Here is a 25,135-nt window from a genome sequence, read left to right as displayed (position 1 = left end):
GCTGCTGAGCAGCCATCACTTCGGGCCGTGAACGCACGCTGCTCCGCCCTGACTCGACTCAGCCAGTGCTCAGGGGGGCGACGTGTGGGGCTCACGAGGAGGTTCCTTTTCTGCAACCCGGATGTCTCTGTGCTTTACAACATTTTAGAAAGGGATATGTCTCAGCTGGAAGCACAGACCCTGCAGCTTCAACCATCCTATGAGCGTGCGTGGTGCAGCCCACACAAGCCACAGCTCCAAGACACTGGTGCAGGCACCTCGGGGATGTGGTCAAGGACGTCCGCTCTTCACCACGTTACCACGTCCTTTCTGAGAAACTGCCCTCAGGTCTGGGCCCCGCGGAATAACCAAGTGACGCAGCTGCCTGATCATCCGCCTTCTTCTAGAAATGCGCTTAAACTAGTTTTTAAATGGCAGCAGTACTGCACCCACCTGGGACGAGTTCACGGTCTACAGCGTACATCAGAAAGCTCGGCGACGCGGACATGCCTAATCTGGGCATGTGCAGCGGGCGTTCATCTCACCGCTGTGCTTTCTAGGTTGCAGGTGTAGCACGAGGACTCGGAAGCCGCAAATACTACATAGCAAATGCGAAGGAACTGTTTCCTCTTCCCGTGCAAGTAAATCACGTAACGGCTCACAAGCTGCTGCAAAGCTCAGAGCCGAACCCGGGCCTGTCTCTCCAGGGCACAGCGGCTTAGCACGGAGTTTTGTACTGGCCTGAGCCCTGGCTTACTTTTATTATTCCTACCCTCATTTTCCGTTACCTGCAATTTCTGGTTTTCCCCCAGTGGGACTGAGAGAATGACACAGAACACTGCACACGTTTCAGGTACACAGCGTGGTGGTTGGGTTCGTGCGTATACTGTGAAATGATTCCCACCATAAGGTTAGTTAACGTCCACAGTCTCAGTTTATTTCTCATGCCGAGAGCCCTGAAGATCTGCTCTCTTAGCAACTTTCAAGTGAATAATGCAGGACTGTTCATGGTAATCACCATGCTGGACATGAGATCCCCAGAACTTACTCATCTTATAGCCGGAAGGTTTTACCCTTTGACTGATACATCCTCTTTTCCCCCCTCCCCTTGGCCCCTGGAAACCATCCACCTACTTTCTGTTCCTATGAGTTCTAACCACAGTTTCTTTACTTTCATTTTCTATTTTTTTATTCCTCATATTTGTGCTTTCTCACCTTATAATAGGACGTTTCTTCAAACCTAGTTGAAAATGAGGTAGGGAATACATAATTTTTGAATGCTACAGATGTCCCTAATATTTTTATGAAGACTAATGCGAACACACAAACCCTTAATTGGAAGTCGTGGCTCTGACCCCCGGGGCTGCCTCAGGACCCCCGGCACTTCCTTCCTGATCTGAGGCGCCTGGCTGTACCCACTCCGTCTCTGGACCGGGCGGCAGCTGGTGTGAGCTCCAGGCACATACACGGGTTCATGAACTTCGCAAACTTCCCTGGGAGACCCTGTGTACTCACTCCCCTGGTTAAGAGCCCAGCTCAGCTCCACATGCATCCAGGTGAACCGTCCTAAGGACAGAGCATCGCCTATGTAATAGTTTGGCCTGGGATGCCCCCGAATCTAATCACACGAGAACATCCAACACGAGAGGGAAATGTTCTCTTTTTGAAAGAGGGGAAGAACCGTATTCTCCTAAAATGTCAATGTCACGAAAGTTGAAGAAAGGCCGCGGGAACGTTCAAGAGTCAAGAAGGCTAAAGAGGTAGGAGGACGACGTGGCCGCAGACCCCGGCCCACCAGGACCAGGGAGAGGCTATCAAGGACATTAGCAGCTCAGCTCACGCAACTGGGACACGCGCAGATAAGAATACTGAATCAATATTCAATTTACTGAAGTTGAATCATATGGTTATATAAGACAATATTCCTATTAAGAAATAAACTCCTGCCCTGACCAGTGTGGCTCAGTTGGTTGGGTGTCATCCCACAAAACAAAAGGTCACGTGGTCTGACTCCTGGTCGGGGCACACGCCTGGGCTGCAGGTTCGGTCCCCAGTCAGGGCACGTGAGGGAGGCAGCCGATGGATGTTTCTCTCTCACCCTGATGCTTCTCTCCCTCCCTTCCCCTCTAAAAATAAATAAATAAAAACAAAGAGAAAAAGAAAAAAATAAATACACTCTGCACTGAAGAATCTGTGCCTAGGAATAAATTCTTCAGTAATCTGTCCTCAAATGGTTCAGAAAACAGACTGTGTAGCGAGAACCTAAACAAACAAACGAAAAAACTGCCAACCGTTGATCTGGGTAAAAGAGCATACAAAGTGTCTCTGTGCTATTTTTGCAACTCTTCTGTGTTTGCAGTTACTCCAAGTAAAAAGTTATAAAAGAAAAAGAGGCAAGTCCCTGCCCTAAGCCGTACAACTTCCAATGCTTCAGAAAGAGAATCAAGTTTCCTTCGTTGCTATTGATTTGCTCATTGGCACCTGCGAGGTGCCCACAGCAGCTTCAGCGTGCAGAGCAGAGCAGGACTCCCACCCCACCCCCCGCCCCCAGCCCCGGAGGCTGCCTTCCCACTGCTCACGCTTTTAAAACAGCTTCCTTTCCCCTCTGGGAATGTTTGGACCTCCCAAGCCAGCTGCAGCTCAGCGCCCCAGCGGTATGCTATTTTAAGGGGTGGGGGGCAGCCCACAGGCACAGAGAGAGCCTCACCGTCCCGGGCCTCGTGAAGTCCACGCTGTGCGCCAGACTCTGCCGCACCTGGTTACTGAAGAGGCGGACGCAGATGCTCTGCAGGTACTCGGGGGTGATCTGCAAAGAGGACACGAGGTCAGCTGGCGAAGGACGAGGCGCACCCGCAGACGGCAGGGGCACCCGGCGTCCCAGCTGTCTCTCAACGGGCGCTCTATAAGGTCTGGAGACGACATTTTGCTTTAATGCAGGAGCTCTCGGGAGTTAAAGCACCGCCAATGCCTTTCTAAACGTTAAAAATGTTGGGCACTTATCAGTTCTACAAGGTTTTCTAGAATTTTCTGTGGCTTTTGAGACTTTGGATCAACCCCTTACTCCTGACACCGTTTCCTCCTTTGACTTCTGGAACCAATTCTCTTACAAGTGAACTTGATCATGCTACCTTCTTGCTTAACACAGGTGAGTGAGGTAAGGATATAAACAAACCGACTGGAAAACAAAATATAAATAGGCAACACGCACATGAAAATACTCTCAGCCTCCTACATGATTACAGAAATGGGGCTTGAAACATCCAGAACACTAAGCTTTGCTTCCCCAATCCTCTCTGTGTTGGCAAGAATGTGGAGAAAGAGACGCTCAGACCCCCTCCTGGGGGGCAAGGAGGGTGGGGGACCGGCCATTACTGAAATCTCAGCAGGAACAATTTGGGGGAGCCATCAGCGCCCACAGCCTTTGACCTACCAACTCCACTCTTAAAGGGGTCTTATCTTACCCGCGTTCAAAAGTACCCAGTAGATACCAGAATGCTCATGGCAACAGTTTTGCCAAAAAAGCAAACAAATCTAAATGCCCATGGTTGGAGAGCTGACAAATTACCGTCCGCCCTTACAGCGGAATAAGGTACAGGCACTACCAAGAATGGGGCGGGTGTGGGAAAGGTCTCCAAGATACATTGGAAGTGAAATAGCACATTTCAGAAGAGGTGGGGGACACAGGATCCCCGTGAGTGTGTGCGTGCTGCGTGCACGTGGGCCTCTGGGGGCCCACGCACAGGCATATGCCCAGAGATGCTCCAGAGTAACACAGGAGGAAACGTTCACCTTGAATATCAATAAAGAAGTCACACTAAGGTATTGTGTGTGTGTGTGTGTGTGTGTGTGTGTGTGTGTGCGTGCGCGCGCGCGGGCGTGGGGGGGGGCATTGCTTTTTACTATATACTCCTCTAAATTGTTTCAATTCTTTATTTTTTTACCATGAGCATATATTTCTTTTATATTAAAAACAAGCAAGTTAAGAGTCCAGCTTCTGCCCCCTCTCTCTGTCCGGATGCCTGTCAGCCCCCGCCTGCGGGTCCGCGGGCCTCGGCCTGCACACGCCAGCAGCAGGGCTCACACGCCCACCTCTGGGCAGCACGTTGCCCCTGGCGTCCCGTCTACCCTGGCTACACGAGGCACTCCAGGGTGATGGCAGGTACTTTTTAATACGAAAGAAGGCAAAAGACAAACACACGCTTTTCTTTTTCTCCAGCCTCGCCTGCCACCTCCGTTTCAATGACTGCAAGACCTTCCCCGCTATCTCCCATTACATCTACTTTAAAGAATGGATTATATTTTAAAAATTACATCCAATTACATCTATTTTTTAAAAATTATATTTCCACAAAGAGGTTTTATTATATGTTCTACTTTTTATTATGTAAAACATTAGACATTCCATTAAAGTCAGAAACAGAACAAAGATGCCCATGATTACAGTATGTAACAATGTCCTGCAGTCTTAGTACGCTAAGAAAAAAAAAAGTTATGATAAATAATGAAAAAGCAAAACAAAAATATCATTATTCAAAAATGATATGACTGCCAATCTAGAATACAGGAAATTCAATCAAAAGTATCTATCAGATTAACAGAGTTGAGAAGGAGAGCTGGATACAAAATCAATATATGAAAGCCTAGGCCCAGGCCAGGTAGGTCACTTGGTTGGAGCCTCATCCCACTATGCCAAGGTTACAGGTTCGATCTCTGGTCAGGACCCATATAAGAAGCAACCGATGAATGCGTAATTAAGTGGAACAACAAATCAAGGTTTCTCTCGCTCTCAGATCAATAAATAAAAGGTTAGAAAAAAGAAAGGAAAATCTATAGCTTTCCAATCTACCAGCAGGGTACTGCCCCCTTATTTTTAAGCCATCACATAATCTCTTTTCTGTTGCCCATTTATTCTTTGCTAACATTAAGAATCAGGTAGGAAAAAATAAAAAAAGAATCAGGTAGAGAAATAAAAACATGGGAGATAACATGTCAGGAAGAAAGGTATAAAATACTGCAAGCAGCATGATAAACAGCTGGCTTTGTGAAACAGAGGGGCAGGGGCATGGCTGGGCGTGGCCGGGAATCGAGTATCAACAAGACCTACGCCTCCGGTCCACCTTCATCTAGAAAAGACATGAACGGCTGGGGATCTTCCTTACCATCTTGCCGCTGACCGTGGCCTCCAGAGAATCCACCAGCTCCGCCGTGACCCCGATGAGATTGTGGTAGTCCGCCTGGATCTTATTGTACCGCTTCAGGTACATCATTGACCTCCGCTCCGCTTCCACCAGCTGCTGGTGGAGGTGCTGCAACATTTCTAGGAAGACATTTATATTCAGGTGAGAACAAAACAATTAAAAACCCTGCAGACTAAAAAATAATTCTTCTCGAGTACCATGCCTACTTTCCTATTTTGCTATAATAATGAACTTGACACTATTTGTGTTGGACACTTCTATTTCATGCCACGTTTAGTTACAAAGTGCTTTGCAATCGCTGATTTTTTTATTTCCTGTCTTGGTAGTTCAACTGAATCATCTCTGGTTTACCTAACAAAATCTATTTCCTGGACCGAACACCCACCATTTCTTTTAGTTCTTCTCTTTATATATAAGAAACAAACTCAACGTTTCTTTCTACAATCAGCTCACAAAATGGTTGAAGCAAACCTGCGTCTTTTCCTGTTTTTGCTCTGTGCGGTTGTTTGGGGGATAATTCATAACTGCAGGAGAGTCCTTCATTTTAAGTAAAGGTTGGGGCTGCTTGGGTGATGCTGGAGAAAACCAGAATCTGGAAGATTCCAGGTGCTCATTTTGCCACTTTGACAAAGCATAAACCACCCCACTTAGAGCAGGCAGCCTCGGAAGGCTCCAGGGTTCCTTCTTAAATCCCCCCACATCCTCCCCATGGGCAGCACTCCTTTGCCCCACCCTCTCCTCCCCTTTCCCTGTAACGCTACGTTCTGGATGAGAGAAACCCAAGTGAACCCACTATGACCCCGATCCAGGCTCTGTGTAATAAATATCTCAAGTCTTCGTTTTAGAACACATTTAATGTATCCAGAGAGACTTTAAAATTATAAAGACCTGGGCTCCAATCCCTACTTTATCATTTTCTTGCTGGGTAAACTGAGGCAAGGTATTTAACTTCTCTGATCTCATTTCTTAACCTATAAAACGGGGGAAAGGATGATCATCCCGAAGGACACTGTGGCCTGGCACAACGCTAGCCCACAGTGGGTGATCAGTAAGTGGTAACTATTATTATTGTTTCCTTTCACGGAAAGGGGTGACGAATTTCCTAAATGTATTTCTATGCAAATGGTTCACTTGACAAAGCGGCAGAAAGGTCACATCCTAGAGCAATGGTATGCAAACTTTGAAATACATCAGAACCACCCCAAAATGAAGATGATCAAGCCTCACCCTCAGAGACTGGCTTTGTGGACAGCGGGTGGGGGCTGAGTATATGTATGGTCAACATCCCACCTCACCCCATGGCTGACACGCACTGCAAGTTTGAGAGCCACCGGCCTGAGTCACCCATTCCTCCCATCTGTGTCCTGAGCGGCTACGAAGATCACTCCTCCTCAACCTCAGCCTGCATGTCAAACCCTCTAGCTTTTAACTGATGTGCAGAAGTAAAATATTTTAACTCTTAAAACCCCAAATAGTCACATGATAATGAACAATTATTATTACTGTTTAGCACCCATTAAAACCTCAGTATTGAAAGGTAACTTCGAAAAGTCATCTAGCACAAGTTTACATTTTAGTACTTAATTTCTGAAGAACATCCCTGGAAATCATTTATCAAGCTTCTCCTTAAATATTACTACAGTAAGTATTTCAAAAAGCTTTACATATGAACGAAATCCAAAATTATATAAACTAGACCTGCCAGCAATGAAAATTCATCAGGATACCGATAACCCCGTTTTGTGGGAACAAGTATTAAGAGGATCTGCGTGACCTTGGTCAGCACGTACCAAGCAGCAGATGTTGGACGAAGGACTGAAGCCCACTGGCTGGGTCAAACGGCCTCCCACACGTTAATGTCGTCAGAGTGGTCCCTCTGGAGAGGGGACGCCTGAAGGAACTCGTCCCCGCAGAAACTCACTGTACAATGAGCTGCATGTAAGGGACTGTTTGTGGAACTTTGGCCTTGGGAACCCCAAACTGGAATCGGTGACCATTTCAGAGCATGGCACAGCCGAGGGAAAGGAGAGCTGCCGGCCAGCAGCCTGCAGGAGGGAGGGAGGGCCATCGGCTGACACGTGTACGACCATTTCAAATACACCACCTGGCCAACGGCCTGCTGTCCAGAGACGCTGCCCTGCTGAGACCTTGGAGGGGGGAACGCGGGGCCTGAGCACACCGGTCAGCTGTTGGAGTCGCCGCTCTGAACACCGACTTTATTTCGGAGCATTCGCCAGAACTCTGACTCTGTCAAACATTTTCTGAGACAAGGAACCCTAGGCCAAGGGGCCTGGCCATGCGAGACCTCAACCTGTAATGGTGACGTCTTAGTCCCTGTGCCTGTAATGGAACTGCCTTAGGCATGCTGGAGAAATTTATTGGGATTCTTCATATTTCAAAAGTCCAAATAACTGCATCCCCAGTTTTAAACACAGGGAAGGGATGCCAGTCAAGGTCACAGCAAGTTTTCCTGCGATTCCAGCCGCAATGAAACTAACAAAAGCGATGAAGAGCTTCCCCACAGCCCAGCAGCCAAGCTCCCCTTTGTTACCATTCCCCCTTTTTAGGTGCATTGCTTTTTTTTTAAAGAGTAGATGAGATTCCATCTTATAGACCTCTTTGTTGCTCAAGACAAAATGATACATTTTAAGCAACTGTTTTTCTAATTTCATGTAAAAACCTAAAATTAACCACTCTTCACAATTAACTCTTCCTTCTTCATATTTAAATATAAACCAACTTGTTATTTTGCTAACTCATAAATATTGACAAAGAAAGTTATGACTTACAACCATAAATATGTCATCATTTCAAAAAGTACAATTTAGGGCTCTAAAACCTAGAAAAATGAGCTATGGTTCTTTTTCTAAAGGGGCCAAATCAATGAATGCCAGAAATGCTAAAAGATACTCTTTCTGTATCGTTTTTAGATGGCTAGGTGAAAATGATAACCCAATATGTGGTATTGCCAACCTAAGCTTTTACTCTAAACACCATTTTTAATGTACAGTAATTCCTTTGAGAATTCCCCACTCCAAGAACTCCTCCTGGCTTTTTCGAAAGCTTATGGAAATCTCACTTGATTGGTGAAACCGTCCTAGCAAGACACTGAGAATAATGATGTTATCAAACTACTCAATTAAAAAAAACCACCTGCGTCTAGAATTAAATTAAATCAGAGGCATGTCTGTGCCTTGCGGTCACTGTAGCTGTGGTTTCGGGAGGAGGCGACCACGTGGTGACCACCAGCTGTCGTGACACGGGGCCTGGCACGGGTGCTCTGCGGAGCTAATCTCTGATCACCTGCACTGCTTACCGGGAGGTATTGAGCCACAGAAACACTCTGCCTGCCAGACTCAGTGCCGCTGGGCTACCCTGAGAAGACGCCCTTAAAATCAAGCTGAAGAAGACTCGGAAATCCTGGTCTCCGTGCTGAAGCTCCAAAGGAAAGAGCTGTAGAAAAAGATCTTCTATTTGCACTTTCCAACCATGTTTATTTTGTCTGCAAAATTGGGCCACTTGTCAGAGACAGAACTATTCTGGGCAGAAAGCCGGCCTCCAAAACTGCGGAGAATGCTGGGCGACAGGTTGGGGACACTAAGAACGGGGAGCAGTTTCTTACCACCTCCCCCCGACCCCCTGCCCAGGGCCAGGGAGAGCAAAGACCAAGTCTGAGCAGGGACTGAGCAGACTGTGTCCAGAACTAAGGTGGTTCTCTGGGACCCGACAGATGCAGGTGGGCGGTGGTTTCAGAGTAAGACTGCAAAGCCTGGACACCCCTTCCCATCAGGAGCTGGGAGGCAATTCTCCTTCTCTGAACGTGGACTGAACACAGGCGTTCGCTTCTAGTGAAGAGAGCGCAGCAGAGACGAGTTACTTCAGAGGCTGGGTTGGAAAGGGGACATGGCTTCCATGCGTCCCTTCTGTGGACAGTGACCCTGGGAACCAGCCCCCATGCCCCGAGGAAGCCCAGGCCACATGGAGAGCCTGCCGAGATCCCAGCCCAGAGCCAGCAGCAGCCAGCAGATGGGTGCTCGTGGGTGAGGAAGCCGTGGCGATGGCTCCACCCGGCTCCGTCAGCACCCACAGGACACCCCGAGGGAGACCTGCCACCTGAGCCCACGGTGCCCAGACCACACAAGATGATGCTGATAATGAACGGCCGCTGTTGCTTTGTGCCGCCAAGCCTGAGGGGCGTTGCTAGGCAGCGGCAGAAGCAGAAACACTGGGGCAAAGGAGAGTTTGCAGGCGCTGCAAGGCAACACCCAAGAGTCCGGCCTGATCTACGCATTCCAGCGGGGCTGGTGCCAGAGGGCTGCCCGGGGCTCAGAGCTGTGCTAGCACGGCAGGGAGCAGGCCTGGGGAGCTGGAGAGACTGTGCCGGGGCCCAGCAACCTCGAGGCGCCCCAAGGCTGCAGCCTGGCGGCCCTGAGCCCAGTCCCGGTTCACCCCAGGAAGCCACATCTGTCCCCCTGCTCCTCCGTGCGCAGGCACAGGACCGCGGCTCCTCCGTGACGGGTCAGCGGGGTCTGTCCCCTCTGAACCGCAGGAGGGCGGCACAGCTGGCAGACCCAGGATTCAGAACTGCCGCGGGGGCCGGCAAGGGGACCGAGGACAGAAATGAACATGTGAACTCCGCTCATCTGAAGCTACTCAGGCGCCGCTCATCTGTCCGCTCCCTGGAAAGCGAAGAGCTAACTCATCTACCAATGCTGCCTTTCGTTAGAAGACCTGCGCTCTCTAAAAGGAAACGTCTCCTGCCATTTGCAACAACATGGATGGAACTAGAGAGAATTATGCTTAGTGAAATAAGCCAGGCAAAGAAAGAAAAATACCATATGATATCACCTAATACAGGAAACTAAAGAACAACACAAACAAAGGAACTAAATAGAACAAAGAGCAGAATAGCAGTCAATAGGGGGGAGGGGAGAGGGAGAGAAGGGGGATAAGTAAGGGAAGGGTTTAGTCAAAGAACCCGTATAAAAGACTCATGGACATGGACAACGGGGAGGGATATGATTGCGGGAGAGGGGGTGGGTTGGGTGGGGGAGAGAAATTAGGGGAAAAGGGGACAACTGTAATTGAAAAACCAAAATAAAAAAATTAAAAAAAAAATAAAATAAAATAAAAGGAAACGTGAAGAGAAACAGCAGAAGCTGGGAAACCCTCGCCAGCGCGCCCAGGCTGCGGGAAGGACACGCGCCGCTCCGCGCAGCGACGCTCCCCCTGCTGGCGGCCGCGCACGATGCCCCAGCCAGCGCTCACGCAGCCCGGGGCACAGCCAGCCTCCTGGCACGGGTGGCCAGCACCGTCTTTTACGTGGTTTTCATGATGTAGCGTCCAAGACAAACTTGGGCAGAGAACCCCAGCGCGGGCCAATTTCATGTTAACTGCGGTTTTTCTCACCTTTCTGCAAAATGATCAGTCCTGGTAAAAATTACTAATCATGAAAAGCTGTCATCTTATGCTAAAAAATTAAGACTGGAATTCCGACTTTGAAGGTAAAAAATGGAAAGGCTTTATAAAAACCGGCACTCCATGCTGCTGTTAGACTAGTTCAAGGCGAAAGTAAAGATACTAAAGCGATTCCTCCCCTGCTCCCCGTGTCCTCACTGCGTCGCTGCAGTGACGCTGCGCGGGGCTTAGATTCGCTCCCCTCTCCACGCCTTAGTTACCTGACATGCCAGAGGAAGCTAAAAACCACCAGCCATCCCGAGAGGCGGGCCTCCAGGAATCTCAGGTAAAATGACTGCACAGCGCTTCACGAATATTTAGACTTTTAAAGCCCTCGTTTTCCAAGTCTGTGGAATTCTCTACATCTCACTACTTAACACTTGGGGTGGCAAAGCTGTTCTTTAAAAAACTTTAATCTAGCCCTGACTGGGGTGGCTCAGTGGGTTGGAGGAGCATCTCTCACAAAGTGGGAGTTGCTGGTTCGAGTCCCAGCCAGGGCACGTGCCGGGGTTGTGGGGTCGGTCCCTGGTCTGGGCGTGTATGAGAGGCAACCGATCGATGTTTCTCTCTCACAGTGACGTTTCTCTTCCTCTTGTTCTCCCTCCCTTCCCCTCTCTCTGAAAGTAAATAAATACAATCTTGAATAAATTGTAATCCAGATGATTCACCTTTGTGAGTTTGTCCATTCTCCCTCTGGGATGGGAAGGAAGTTCAGGAAAATCGCAGTCCTCAGGGTACCTGACCTCGTGTGGCCACTCTGAGAAGACATTCCCGGCACGGTGAAACGAGCACTCCCAGGACAGCGAGGGCCATTATGCTGCTACGAACAGCTAAGACAGTTCCGAGACTGTTACTGGCTTCTCGTCACCTGGATGACTTGCTCCCAGATCAATCCTCTTCCCCCCAGTCTCGATTTCTTCCGTGTGCAGCCAAGTCCTGTCTTATTTCAACAGCCCCCTAACCAGCATCCTTGCCCCCTTCCAAAGACCTTCCCCACTCCACCAAGTGTTCTACTAAAAATGCAAATCTGCTTCCTATGCCTTCACGCTGCAGCTTCAGCATGAAAGCTTTATCCTGAGGAAACGGGCTGGGATGGAAACAGCGCAGCACTGCACCGCGATCACGGATCCCGAGAGCCAGACGGCCCGGGTTCAAACCTCGGCTCCCACTCGTCTGGCCACAAGACTGCAGGCAAGGCATTTCGCTAGTTGTCTATGGGTTTTCTTTTTTGGGGGTAACAGCTTTATTGAGATATACTGTGCATATTATATAATTCGCTCATTTAAAGTGTACGTTTCAACGGTTTTTCGTATATTCAGAGTTTGCAACTATCATTACCATCAATCGCAGAACATGTTCATCACCCCGGAAGAGAAACCCTGCACCACATAGCAATCACCCCTGTTCTCCCCGTCCTCCCTCGCCCCAGTCAAATGCTCATCTACTCTACACTCTGGCCTCTTCCGGACTTGTCCTACACATGGAATCACGCACCGTGCGGCCTTTCGTGACTGGCTGCTTTCACTCAGCATAATATTGTCAAGGTTCCTCCATGTCGCACAGTGTCAGGACTCGCTCATTTTCTATTGCCACCGTGTGGACAGACCATGTTGTGTTTATCCACCCATCTGCTGACGGGCGTTGGGAGCTTTGGGCTTTCTGGCCCTTCTGACTGATGCTGCTGTGAACCTCTGTGCACAAGTTGCCGGGCAGATGTATTTTCATTTCTCCTGAGTGTATAGCTAGGACTTTTGAGGAAACAGCCTGTTTTTGGAGAATATTTAATGGTATTAGGGAAATGCTCTCTTCACTGATAAAAATACTAAAAAATACATACATATATACAGGTATCTACCCTTTTTTATTGTAAATATTACATTGTTTGGGATGTATGTATGTATACAAATGCATTTCTGTGCTTTCCAAATTTTCTATAAGGAATACAATCCATTTTATAATCAGGAATAAAAAAGGGATGTTTTAAGTGTAACATGACCATGTTATTCTCCTCAGAACATTTCGAAGGCTCGTCGCCTGCAGGACCGCACACACACCTTGGGGACCCGGCCCCGCCTCGCCTCTCACGCCCTCTCGGTCCCGCTGCTCCCTGCTCCCCAACAGCGAGTCCTTTCCAGCTTCCCCAACCTATTGCTCAGCGCTTCTGCTCAGGTTGTTCCCTCTGCCCGGGGTTCCCACCCCACATTCGGCCTGCGTCACACACTCCATTCTATTGTTTAAAACTCCCACTTGGAGGGTGGTGGTAGAAGGGGACTAAATGGTAATGGGAAAAATACAATAAAGATTAAATTTTAAAAAACTTAAAAAAAAAACCCAAAAAACCCTCCAACTTGGCTAAGAGAACTAGGTCTTGGCCTTTTCTTTGGATCCCTAATTCCCAGCATGATACTTAATTTAATATGTGTTGAACTGAACTGCAAATATTTCCATGTGACAAGAAAAAGAAAGAATGTTTGTAGTTAGCTGCTACATTTAAATGCATTGCTTCAAAGCACATGGAATAGGATTAGAGGTGACAAGTATTTGCAAACATTTATAATAGTAACAGCTAGCAAGCACTTACTATGTGATGGATGTTTTAAGTGTTAACTCAATCCTCGTATTATTTCTATAAAGCAGGTGCTACTATGTATACAACTAATATGATTCAGTATGTAAATAACTCCTTATAGAATCTCAACATACCAGCACCACTAAGTTTAAGCTGAGAAGGGCTTTTGAAAAGAGCACTAAAACAACTCTAAGCCAGGTTGGAGTTCTCATTTCACTGAAAACTGTCATTTTATATGGAACTCTGAGCGGAAAACAGACCAGATATGCAAACATCACGGTGTGCGGGCAGGGGAAGCACCGACCAGAACCTCAGGGTTACAAGAGCAGAGAGAAGAGCTGCAGCCCGGCCTGCCCGTGGCCTGTCTCGGGCGGGGCTCAGGAACGGCACACGGGCAACGGCGAGCCTCTGAGGGCTGCGGACGCTGAAGAAGACACGATCACGGGACTCCAGGGACAGAGCGTTCAGTTAGGAAGAGGGAGTCCTGTGCTTTGGAGTCAGAAAGGAAGCAGGTGTCAGGCAGCAGAGCGGCCTACATTTCTCACTACATGAGAACAAATACCCACTTCACAATTCCCAATGTCATTCCTGTTCTGAAGTAACCTCTGATGCACTCTTGTTCAGAACAGGAGATGAACGTCCCTAAAGGCTAACAAGCTTTGGGAGACCGGCCTCCCAGGCGCAGGGGGCCGTCGTCCCCACCTCCCTCGGACAGGCTCCACCCACCCCTGCTGCCCGACAGGCGCTCTGGCCACTCAGGGCCCCACTGACTCTCAAAAGCGCCCTCATTGGACTTGGGGTGTGATGAAGCTGCGCAACTCCACACATGTGCAAAAAACCATTAACGTGTACACTTCCACGGGATGTAAGTTACACCTCAACAAAGCTGTCTCTTGAAAAGACCCAATTTGAATAACAAGTTATATGGTCACTTGATCCAAATGCCAGGGCCTCAAGGCCTTACGAGTGGTTGAACAATCTTCTACGAAGTGATAGTTATTTCAAGGAGTTCCCTTCCAAAGAGACACACTTTTCTTCTACTAACACAGCTTCTAGCACATGACATAAAAGAAAGACCCCAGCCAGCCTCAGAGATCCAATGCCTTAGAGGTCAACCCTTTCCAGGTCCTGGCCGGTCCTCCCATCAGTACCTCGTGCGGCTCGGACCCCTGAAAGCAGGACTGTCAACACCCCCGTCTGTGGGCGGTCTAAGCCAGTGTGCCACTCTACCACCGTGGCGGTCCCCATAGGCTTTGAAAGGATACATATAATGTTAAAAGCTTCGGCGTGTTACTGGCTTTAAAAATTAAAGCCAGAAACCTTTCCAACTTCAACTTCAATTCTGGAGTCCAAGAATCCTGAAGAAAAAAACAAAAAACAAGGAAAATAAAATAAAAGCTAGAACACTCAGTGTCATCGGCATCGTCAAGGTGTGGCCGTCAGCGGTAAGTAAGCACGATGTCCCTGCAGTGGTGTGGTCCTAGGACACCTGACCAACTCATTTATACAAGTCAAGTACCTACAGCAGGAAGAAAAAACAGAGTTCTTCCACAAACCGGGGAAAATAACTCTGCCCATGACTTGAATACTTTATGTGATTTAAACACAGGCACGACAAGTAACCTTACTAAGCTGAATACCAAAGAGAATTCGGTCCCGTTTAGGCAGACCCAGTGCTGGCAGGCGCACACAATGATCGCTGTTACCGACAGTCTCCCAGAGGAAGGGACCTGCTTCCATAAACCCCATCTAGTGAAGGACAAAAGACAGAACCTCAAAGGCTCCATCCTGTCAAGAGTTACGATGTACGCTTGGTTTGAGTTGTCCCTTAAATATAAATTATTTATCTCAAATAAGGCTCATTGAGAAGGAAAAGGTAATGATTTAAATATAAAAGAAAGAAGGGTAACAAGCAACCATCTTTCCCAGGGCAATTTCCCGTATAGTCTTTATACAAAGATATGTACCACCCAAACTAAGAAGTTCACCAAAATGAAGCCGTTTATCACTAAAAATTCCTATCTGCTCGACTCCCCGCTCCCGCCCCACTGCCCACAGACCTCCCCAGCCTCCCCAGCCCCGCAGCCTCACCCATGCCTCCCGTCCCACCCAGTCTATCTGGGTCTCACCTGACTTTCAAAAACATACTGCCAGATAAGCAAAGTCTCTATTTAAAAAATATTTTGTAATTCCCTGACACAGCACAATTTTATTTATAATGTGTGTGTTATGGGTTGAACTGTGTCCCCTAAAAACATATGTTGAAGTCCCCACCTCAGAATGTGACATCACTGGGGACAGGGTCCTTGCAGATGTAATTAGTTAAGATGAGTTTGTATTGGAGCAGAGTAGGCTCTTTTTATAAAAAAATATTTTAATTATTTATTTTTAGAAAGAGGGGAAGGGAAGGAGAAAGAGAGGGAGAGAAACACCAATGTGTGGCTGCCTCTTGCACGCCCCCAGCTGGGGACCTGGTCCACAACCCAGGCATGTGCCCTGACTGGGAATTGAACTGGCGACCCTTTTGTTAGAAGGCAGGTACTTGATCCACTGAGCCACACCAGCCAGGGCAGGGGTAGGCTCTTAATGCAATACAAATTGTGTCTTTTTAAGAAAAAGGAAATTTTAGACACAGGCACAGAGAGAAGATGGCCGTGTAAAGACAGATCAGGGACTGGAATTAGGCTGCCACACGCCCAACGGCACCTGAAGCTTCCAGAAGCTGGCAGAGGGGAGGAAGGACCCTTCCCTGGAGGCCTGGTAGGGAGTACGGCCCTGCAGACAAGACGCCTGCATCTCAGACTTCTGGCCTACTGAGCCGAGACAGTGAACATCTGTGGTGCTGAGATACCTCCTCTGTGGTCCCCTGCTCTGCCGGGGCAGCCGCGGGAAACCACCCACGGCTAGGCGCTCTGTGCGCAGCTACACAGAACAGGATCGCAGGGAAGGGCGGCTAGGTTGGCCAAGGAAAGTCAGGACAGATTAAATACAGAACAAGCACCGGGGTGTCCCTAGACACACAGTAGTGAAATTACACAATCTCAAAGGCAAGGGAAAAAGACAGCGAGGAGACTGACAGCCAACTTCCAAACAGCGACAGTGGGAGCTGGGGGACGGAATGCACCTCCAGCGCACGCGGAGAAGTCACTGTAGAACCGCTGCTCCGAATGCTGTCTGAGGACGCAGTGAAGGCCGTCTCTGACAAACAGGAACGGAAAGGGACCCACGACCAAAGGGGGACCTGAAGGCAGGTGGTGCTTCAGGCGGAGCAGAGAACGATCCCAGAAGGAAGGTCCTCAGCGTGAGAGGGAGTAGAAGCAACACACTGGCAGATGTAAGGGCGAAGCTACACACACTGACTGCACAAAGCAGCAGGAGATGCTAATTTGTAGGATTAAAGCAACTAACTAAAATATTGACAATAACAGCACAGAAGCTGGAAAGGGGATGAATGAGGTTGACATATTCTAAGAACCTTGCAGTGGTCAGGAAGAGAATAAAGACATGAACTTCAGACTTCATGGTGCATATGCACTAAAGTATCTATGATGACCATTAAAAGAACATATGGAGAGAGTAGCAAAAGGGAAAAAATGGACTAAACAGCCTCCGTGAACTCTGACGGTTTCTCAATTCCGGGCGCAGCCACAGTGACGGCCAGGCCTGCCTCCTTCCCCGGCCACCGGCCCCACCTCGCCCTGAGCGGGGCTGCGGCCACACCTCTGTGTCGTAACTTTCATGAACACAGGTCTTCACTGCGAGAAAATCTAACATCCTTCTATCACAACCTTTTGGGAGAAGGAGGAGGTAAATCTGGACGAGCCAAAAAGACAAGCACAGAATTCAACTTAGGCTGGTTCTCAGCAAGCCTTCGATGAATCGGTCAAGTGTCCGCTCAGCGCCACCATTGAAGCGTGGTGAGAACCGCTTTACTGAATCATAACGGAATAGGAAACCAAAATGCGCTGGGTTCCAAGTACTGCGTCCATCAAAGCGCAGCGGAGGAAGCTCCGTGCAGATTCTTGGAAACGGGGTGAGAGCTTTAGAAAAAGCAATCTATTACATCAGAATAGTTCAGGCTCAAAATGCATTTCAATAAAATTCTCAGGGGACATTTTAATTTTAGTATGTCAACAAAAATTACTATCATAGGTAAATCTTGTTAATAAATATGCTGAAATGTTAACTAAAATAAAGTATAATAATTAAAAGAGCTATAGGAAAATAGTCTGATGGGAATAATAGTACAAATCAGGCAGCCAAATATACGCCAAGTGAGAATTTTAATACAAGTTAGTAATAAAATATACATGGCCAGCAATTGCGTCAAATACTCTAGCTCTTTTTCAGGCTACTCATTGTCCATGTATTGAATAAATGGTCCTGCCAACACCGAACAAGTCCACACGAAATGATTTGAGATGTTGTATATCAAAAATACTTAAGTCGGTCCGAATGAGCAAGTCTTGGTTCATAGGCTGTCACTGACCTGGAAGAGCTCTTTGAATGACGGGTGCACCATTGGGTTGGGGACAAAGGGCAGGGCATAGAACGGGAGGAACTCTGTGGTCTGGCTCAGCGCTGCCCCTTTGGTCTCCAGGTAGGTTCTGAAATAAGAAAACCTTTCATCCAGCTCCTCTTTGTCCTGCAAGGAAGGAAAGACACTCGTTTGAGGTCCACTGCTCAGCGCTGAGTCCACCCGTCCACCCCAGCGTCTCCCCCGAGCCACGTGGCCAGCAGCCTCCCCCCGCTGGCCTGGCAAGTGCGCTGACTCCAGTCATTCTAACACCACCCACAATGTCACCATTTTATGAAGCCGTCGGGAATATCCGAGCATAGATAATACGTTCGATATGCTGCTTTTTACTTTATTACCCTTCTCTCACACCCTTAAGATTTGTCATACACGTCACTGTCAAACGCAAGACAAAACCTCATATTGTGAGTCTATCGCAATTTATTTAAGCAATTTCCCATTATTTGATACGTGCATTGTTTCCATATTTCAGAGGTCGTTAATATTTGTGTGCATTACCATGATTCCCTTAGGAGAGGTTTCTAAAGTGAACAGGTTTTTGAAATAGAAGTTTCCGCATCATATTCCTTTCCTGATCAGGATAACCAAGGCCCCGGCAGGTGCAGCTCAGTGAACTGAGTGCCGACCTGCAAACTGAAGGGCGGCCAGACCGATTCCCGGTCAGGGCACCTGCCTGGGTTGCAGGCCAGGTCCCCAGTTGGGGGTGTGCAGGAGGCAGCCGATTGATGTTTCCCTCACACTTTCTCCCTCCCAGACCCTCTCTCTAAAAATAAATTTTTAAAATCTTTAAAATAAAAAAAGGCAAGTGAGAACTGATCTTGCCTTCTTTCACGAACCCCATGTGAAATGCAAGGCAAGGCAAGTCCTTCCCCGGGTTTCCGTTTCCTCCTGGGCTTCAGTGAGGATGGATGAGTTGAGCTTCTCAACCTTGAATTTGGAGCGTTCCTTCCCGGACCACCCTGCCCTCACCAGTGATGTTACTGAGCCTCATTTGTAGGTGAAGCCTGTTCTTCTAATCAATGCGTCTTCCTGCACCTACCTCGTGAAGCCCTCCTCTGACTGCCAGACATAGAATACAGCAGTCCCTCTCTATATCGTGGTTCACTTATCGCGGCCTTGCTGTATCATGGGATTTTTAAAAATATTATATTTAATTATTTATCGCGGATTTTTCGCTATATTGCAGGATTTTGCGGTACTGTATACGTATGTTGTCCAAGTTACGTAGGTTTAAGAGTGTAGAATAAATGTAAGGTTCCTACTTCGCAGGGGGGGTCTAGAACATAATACCCGCGGTAAGTGAGGGAATACTGTATACAGAATGCTTACTGATTTTTTATCTCATACAGAAATAAGAACAAAGACAATGAAAGTCTCCCACGATCGTGCCCACGTACCACCCTGAGGCGCAGCTTCCCGAGAACGGCTATTACAGTGCCCTGGAAAGCTGCCCCCTCCATCCCTGAGCTCCCCTTTGGCCTCCTGACAGTTTAGTAAGTAGCACAGACCCTCGGGGCAGCAGGGGGTGCATGAGAAGCCACCAACCAAACACACGTGGTCAGAGGCCAGCTCAGCCCCGCTCCCCTTCCATCACTTGCTCTGCGCTCAAAGCTCTCCTCCCTGTACATCTCCAGCCCCGCCTGGGAAAAGACTGTGGGAGCTACATTCAACCTATTGCTCAGACAGACTTGCACAGATAGGCCGACATTTCCCCACTGCTTATGCTTAAATTTCTCTTCTAATGTACGGTCTAACATGTGGTCTACGTAGGTGTTCTCTCAGACATACACGTATGTGTTTGTATGATGAGTTTTCAAAAACTTGAGGTATTCAAGGAAATAATGTGGCTTTCATCACAGAAACTGTTAAGTCTCCATGTAAATCAGAAAATAAACTGTTGGGAATGAGGTGGAAAATCATTCATCAGAACACAAGACCCTTACCCCTTAGCAATGGGATGAAATGGCCATAAAACCAAATTAGTGTCCATCTGAAAAACAATAGCTCTGACCCTCCCTTAACGCACTCTGCGAACCGACCCACATCACGAGGGAACCTACAGGTCTCCCCACGGAGTGTTTCAGAGGGTAGATGGCGAAGTGGACGTGAAGATAGAATTCCAGCTTCTGGGCGAGCGCGTCACCATCTCGGAGGGGACTGGGAATGTGCTCTTCCCAAAGACCGAAGAACTCCTTCTGGTCTCCACTGTCGAACGCAGCAACGAGGTCCTTCTGCGGGAAAGATTCAGATAGAACCCCAATCATAGGGGTGCCCGTTCTCCCAACACCCCAAGTTCTCGCAACCCTCCCGACACCGTGGAGACCGTTACTCCAGGGTTTCGGTGTCAGGAAAACAAGTCTCCTTTCATAGGTAAGGGACAGAAAACTGGAGAGCCAGGGAGCTCCAAGCTCCTAGGCTGAGATTCCTGCAGACCAGCCCGGCTCGTCACCCCTTTGCAATACCAGATCAGGGCTTTATAAGAACCTGACGACACGCTCAGGCCTCTGAAATGGAAGGATTCCGGCACAGGCCAAAGGCTTGCAGACAGAGAGCCCCCCAGGTGCATAAATACAGTACAGCCGCCCTGCGGACTGGCTGCCCCTCAGCCTGCCCCAGGTGCTCACAGGCCGGGCCGAGAGCCCGCCACGCCTCAGCGGAACAAACCTCCTACACGTCGGTGCCCGGGCGGCAGGGGTTCACATGCTGACCCCGTCGAGCCCAGGCCTGGGAGGGGGCACCGCCCTCTGCCCCGAGGTTAGAAGCATGAGCAGCTGAGATGGCACGGTGGCAAGTGACTGGGCCCTCCAGGTACAGAAACAGGCTGGAGACAGACGAGGGAGCCCAGGCCGGCACCATTCCAGCCTCGGCACTCGAGTCTGAGTGCAAACGGCAGAGACAGCCCCCCAGCTCACCACACAAGAGTTGAAATAGAGAGTTTTGGAGAAGGGCAATTATCACACCAGCTGCCTCACCAGAGGAACGATAACTGACCCATCACAAACACCTGCTGCATGGTTTTTCCGATCTCGGTACAAGGCAGAACTGAAAGAACTTCCTGACAGTCCCAATCAGTGCGGTGGCAGCGAGGTGTCCCGGTGCCTGGGGCCTAGAGGGGCTCTAGGCAGAGGGCACGGCACCCCCTGGAACTGCCTGGGCCACTCTGACGGCACCCCCACTCAGTGGTGCCCCCTGCCAGGCCACCACGGAGTCAGGACCAGGGGCCGACAGGCAGTAGTGGTGGCCTAACTTCCAGCTACTCAGTGGGCCTCTCCAAACAAGTCTCAAATTTTTCTTAGAAGTGGGTATACTGAAACAGATTAAATTTACTGAATAATAAAATCATGCGAAGCTGAAGTATGCTGCTCAGGAAACGGAGGGGGTTGAGGCGAACTTACCTAGAATGCTACCCACGGGATGGAGACATCAAATACGGGCTGAAGCAAGGACTTTTACGGTCCCCCTGGCCCTGAGCGCTGAGGACCGTACAACGCCTGCCCTCTGCAGCCCGCTCGTGTTCACAGGGCCGCTCAGGCCCTCCTCCTCCTCCGACAGGACACAGCCCCGGCCCCGTGACCTGATCCCGGCTCTGGCCTCCCCAAGCTTGGGTGAAAGCTCTGTGAGGGCAGGTCTGGCTCCGTTCTGTCCCCCACTGTGTCCCCGGGACACCTGGAATTAACAACCTGAAACGCCTCAGGCTGGGGACCCCTGTTCTCTTAGCGTCTGAGCGCTGAAGGGTTCCTCTTCGTCTTCTTCCCAGGAAATGCATGTGAGAGACCTCATGTCACACCTGCTTCCCAGGCAGGGTACGGGGGTGTGAAGGTGACACTCACTACCAATTCACCCACGAACACGCAAAGTCTGACAGTCCCTGTGGCTGGGTCCCCAGAGAAGATGCCAACATTCTCAAATGGCAGCATTTTTTTACAAGTTGGGAGCATCCCAATTGTCAACAGACATAAAAAAAAATTAAAAAAAAAAAAAAAAAGCAAACTGTTACCTGGATTATCAGGGATTTGGAGTCCCTTAGAGAGCCACCTGCTGCTTTACAGAACGGCTTTCCCTTTATCTTGCATTCTTTTGAAAATGTTTTGGAGGTCTCTTCAAATTCAGCAAAATCTAAATACTATAAAAGAAAACACAAATGTACACACAGCTCTCTGTTTTAACACCCACAAAGTAACTGCCTTTGCTCTAATTTACTCGTTAGTGCAGGACTAGCACCGATTTCTAACGGGGTTAACGGGCTGCCGCCTTTGGGAGGAGTCGTGTGGGGTCTGGCTTAGAACCGACCTATCCATACACACACCAAAGCCTAGAGAGACAGCAACATGGAAGGTGTTTCTTTACACAGACAGCTTTGCTTTCAGAAGGAAAGTGTGAGCTCCGTGGTTCCTTATCACCGGTGGCAGGAGAGCAACCGTGTGTGCGGCGGTCTGGAAAAGGTAAGGGCAGGGCGGGCAGCCAGCTCGTAGGCCTCTGGGAATTTGTTACTTGAAACAGAGGGATTAGAAATAACGCCCGTCACTAGGAGAAGCCATGAAAAGATGGGCCACGTTGTCAGGGCCTTCGTGCAGAGCACAGCCGATCACCACCGCATGCTCAGAGCCCCTCTCCCCGCGGTCTGCACGTGGGGTCCCCCGCTGGGCGTGACGCTCCGCCCTCCTCCCGCTGGTCAGTCCGCCATTCTGCTGCTGCCTCCCCTGACTGTGGCTGGCGGCCGCGCCCTGGCCACAACCCCCTGCTGGGACAGCTTTCAGAACCTCTTCAGGACCACGCCAACCAACCCCACAGCGGCCGCTCCAGGCGGGCGCCGCATCCCCGTTCCCCCGCCGCATCTCTTGGTGCCTAACGCACACTGGGTCACACAGCAGAGCGGCAGCGAGCGCTTCTTTGGCGCTCCGTGCCAGCCCCACACGAAAAGCAGAAGAGAACACTGAACGGCGTAGGGTGTGGGCCTCATCCTTCAAAAGCGTTCAGCGTGGGACGCCCAAGTGTCCGCCCACAGTGAAACCCTCCACGGCGGTGAGAAGCGCGAGGGCCGCAGGAAGGAGCTCAGGCTACCCCCCTGCTGACAGACGAGAGACAAGCTACAGAACAACGCGCAGGGAACCAGCCCGTTTTGTAAAACGAACTACAGACATGTGACTGTATCGTGCACGTTTGCAGAAAAAAGCCTGGAAAGGTAACACGCTAAGCCACCCCCGAGGGCGCTGCAGGAGCGGAGCAGAAACACTCAGGTCTATTCTTCCGTGCTGTTCCTGTACTGCTCCTACAATTTTCTTTAAAAGAATTCTAATTCTGCAACGGGCCCCATCTGACTGCAAGGCACGAGGCACGGCAGAAGGCGCTGTGGCCTAAGTGCCAGCCTCACGCGTGCCGCTGTCCTTTCCCGTGACCGGCGCGTGACACACCTACCTCTCTCACTAGTCCAAGTAATTCAGATTCATGAGCCAGGACGTCCCCCATGCTGGAAGGTTCTGGTTAATTCCCGCAGCACAAACCCCTGCAAGGCAAAGCAAAAGCTTTCGTTGTAACCATCTGTGAAATCACAAAGAGGGGGCTGTGGCGGGCAGGGCAATGGTCCCCAAAGATGGCCACATCCTTACCCCAGGAAGCTGTCATTGGGTCACGGTACAAGATGAGGGGGAATTAAGGCTGCAGGTGGCATTAAGGTTGCCCATCGTGATCTTAAAATGGGGACAGTAGCCTGGATCACCCGGCGGGTCCAGTGTAAGCCCAGGGGCCCTTACAAGGGAAAGAGGGGAGGAGGGTCTGACCAGCTACTGTCAGCTTTGAAGGTGGAGGAAAGGCCGAGAGCCAAAGAAGGCAGGAAGCTTCTAGAAGCTGGAAAAGGCAAGGGAGGGATTCAGCTCTGGAGCGTCCAGAAAGGAAGAAGCCCTACAAACACCCCAATTTGTGTCCAGCAAGACCCATTTCAGACTTCTGACCTCCAGACCTGTAAAAATAATAAACCTCTGCTGTTTCGAGCCATGAGGTTTATGGTCATTTACTGCAGTGGCCCTAGGAAACAGGGTAGCTAAAGTCAAAAGTCAGTCTTTCTTCTTCGTTAATTCCTTCTTTATTTCTTTATTTCTTTAGAGGGGAAGGAGAGAGAGAGAAGGAGAGAAACATCAATGTGTGGCTGCCTCTCACACGCCCCCAACTGGGGACCTGGCCCACAACCCAGGCATGTGCCCTGACTGGGAATCGAACCCATGACCCTTTGGTTTGTAGGCTAGTGCTCAATCCATTGAGCCATACCAGCCAGGGCTAACAGAATAGAGTTTAATGGTAAAGTCAATTGATTTACTTTAAGAAGACTAGACGTTAGAATTAATCTGATTTAAACAAACATAGTCACTAATCCCTCACTCCGCCTCCAAGTAAAAATATTAAACATTGACAAAAAGTCTGCACGCTTTTCAGTTTTCTCCAGCTGCCATCCATGTCTGAGTTAGGTTAATCAGTGTGAAGTTTTTCCAGATGACGGAAAAGAGGAAACAGGTATGACAGTGATGGAGCATCGAAGGTAAGCTCCGTTAGGAAGTGGGGAGAGGAGGTGCATAAGGGGGCTGTAAGCCAGTGAAAAAGTAATGAGGACAAAGACGAGCTCAGGAGGGCACATTAAAGTGCGGTGGTGGTCAGGGAGTGGGGTGGGCACTCGAAATCAGTCTGGGAGGTGCTGCAGTAATGAAGAGTTCATGACCACACAGGGCGCAGGTGAGGACGATGGAGGGCAAGACGCCTAAAAGGAAGGAGGATAGAGACGTCTGTGCGGCCAGGATGCCAAAATCAAACACGAAGCTGAGGAGGGGGAGAGGCAGACAGGGAGCCAAAGGCCATAGCCTTCAACAGGTGACAGGTGCCCCCAGCAGGTGACTGCCTCAAGGAGGGGTGGCACATGGGAAAGCCCATGGCATGTACTTCAAAGGAGGGGGACAGCGATCTGGAAGTAGCAACAAGGAGCAGGGAGGACAGGGGCCCCACCTGCCCCCTCCAGGCCTGCCAGAGCCCCAAGGTGCGAGGAGAAAGACAGCTACCGTTTGAGGACCACCTACCCCTCCAGCCTTTCTCTGGACCACCACACCCTGTCCCTGCTTCCTTCTACCACTGACCCACATGAGGCTCCCCCAACAGTGAACTCCCAGCCATCCCCCCAAACAACACGCTCTTTCCAAGCCCTCTTATTGATGAACTGCCCCCACCTCATGGGCAAACCTGACTCGCCATACTAACTACGCCCAGATTTGACGTCCTTTAGGAAGTCTTCCATGAGCCCCTCCTCTGCCATCCCCATCAAGGCAATTCTCTCTCCTTTGGGGTACCTCTGTACCCTACCTCTGCCTCTACTGTTATACTCATCACCATGTTTACCAAGGCAGGAAGCTGTACTTA

The 25,135-nt window shown here is 49.5% G+C and overlaps 1 protein-coding gene across 3 annotated transcripts in view; it reads right to left on the bottom strand.

The window, feature by feature from the left end:
• Nucleotides 1-23,241, bottom strand: part of ARMC9 (armadillo repeat containing 9) — a 61,308-nt gene extending 38,067 nt beyond the window's left edge. The window contains exons 1-8 of one of the 3 annotated variants that reach the window (XM_090284938.1): nucleotides 23,156-23,241; nucleotides 21,738-21,863; nucleotides 19,801-19,971; nucleotides 17,693-17,848; nucleotides 14,469-14,561; nucleotides 11,303-11,327; nucleotides 5,139-5,296; nucleotides 2,687-2,785 (exon numbers count right to left, since the gene is read on the bottom strand). In XM_090284938.1, the coding sequence (XP_090141064.1) occupies nucleotides 2,687-2,785; nucleotides 5,139-5,296; nucleotides 11,303-11,327; nucleotides 14,469-14,561; nucleotides 17,693-17,848; nucleotides 19,801-19,971; nucleotides 21,738-21,863; nucleotides 23,156-23,206 (879 nt within the window). In that variant the 5' untranslated portion in view covers nucleotides 23,207-23,241. Of the gene's footprint in view, nucleotides 1-2,686; nucleotides 2,786-5,138; nucleotides 5,297-11,302; nucleotides 11,328-14,468; nucleotides 14,562-17,692; nucleotides 17,849-19,800; nucleotides 19,972-20,744; nucleotides 21,683-21,737; nucleotides 21,864-23,155 lie in introns of those variants that run through there. The other 2 variants (XM_090284941.1, XM_090284946.1) reach the window with 2 other exon arrangements.
• Nucleotides 23,242-25,135: the final 1,894 nt, after the last annotated feature.

This window comes from Furipterus horrens, unplaced genomic scaffold (assembly GCF_987537825.1).
Source record: "Furipterus horrens unplaced genomic scaffold, mFurHor1.1.pri manual_scaffold_1, whole genome shotgun sequence".
NCBI lineage: Eukaryota > Metazoa > Chordata > Mammalia > Chiroptera > Furipteridae > Furipterus > Furipterus horrens.
The sequence above is the reverse complement of the archived record's forward strand: the minus strand, read 5'-3'. Positions and strand labels throughout refer to the sequence as shown.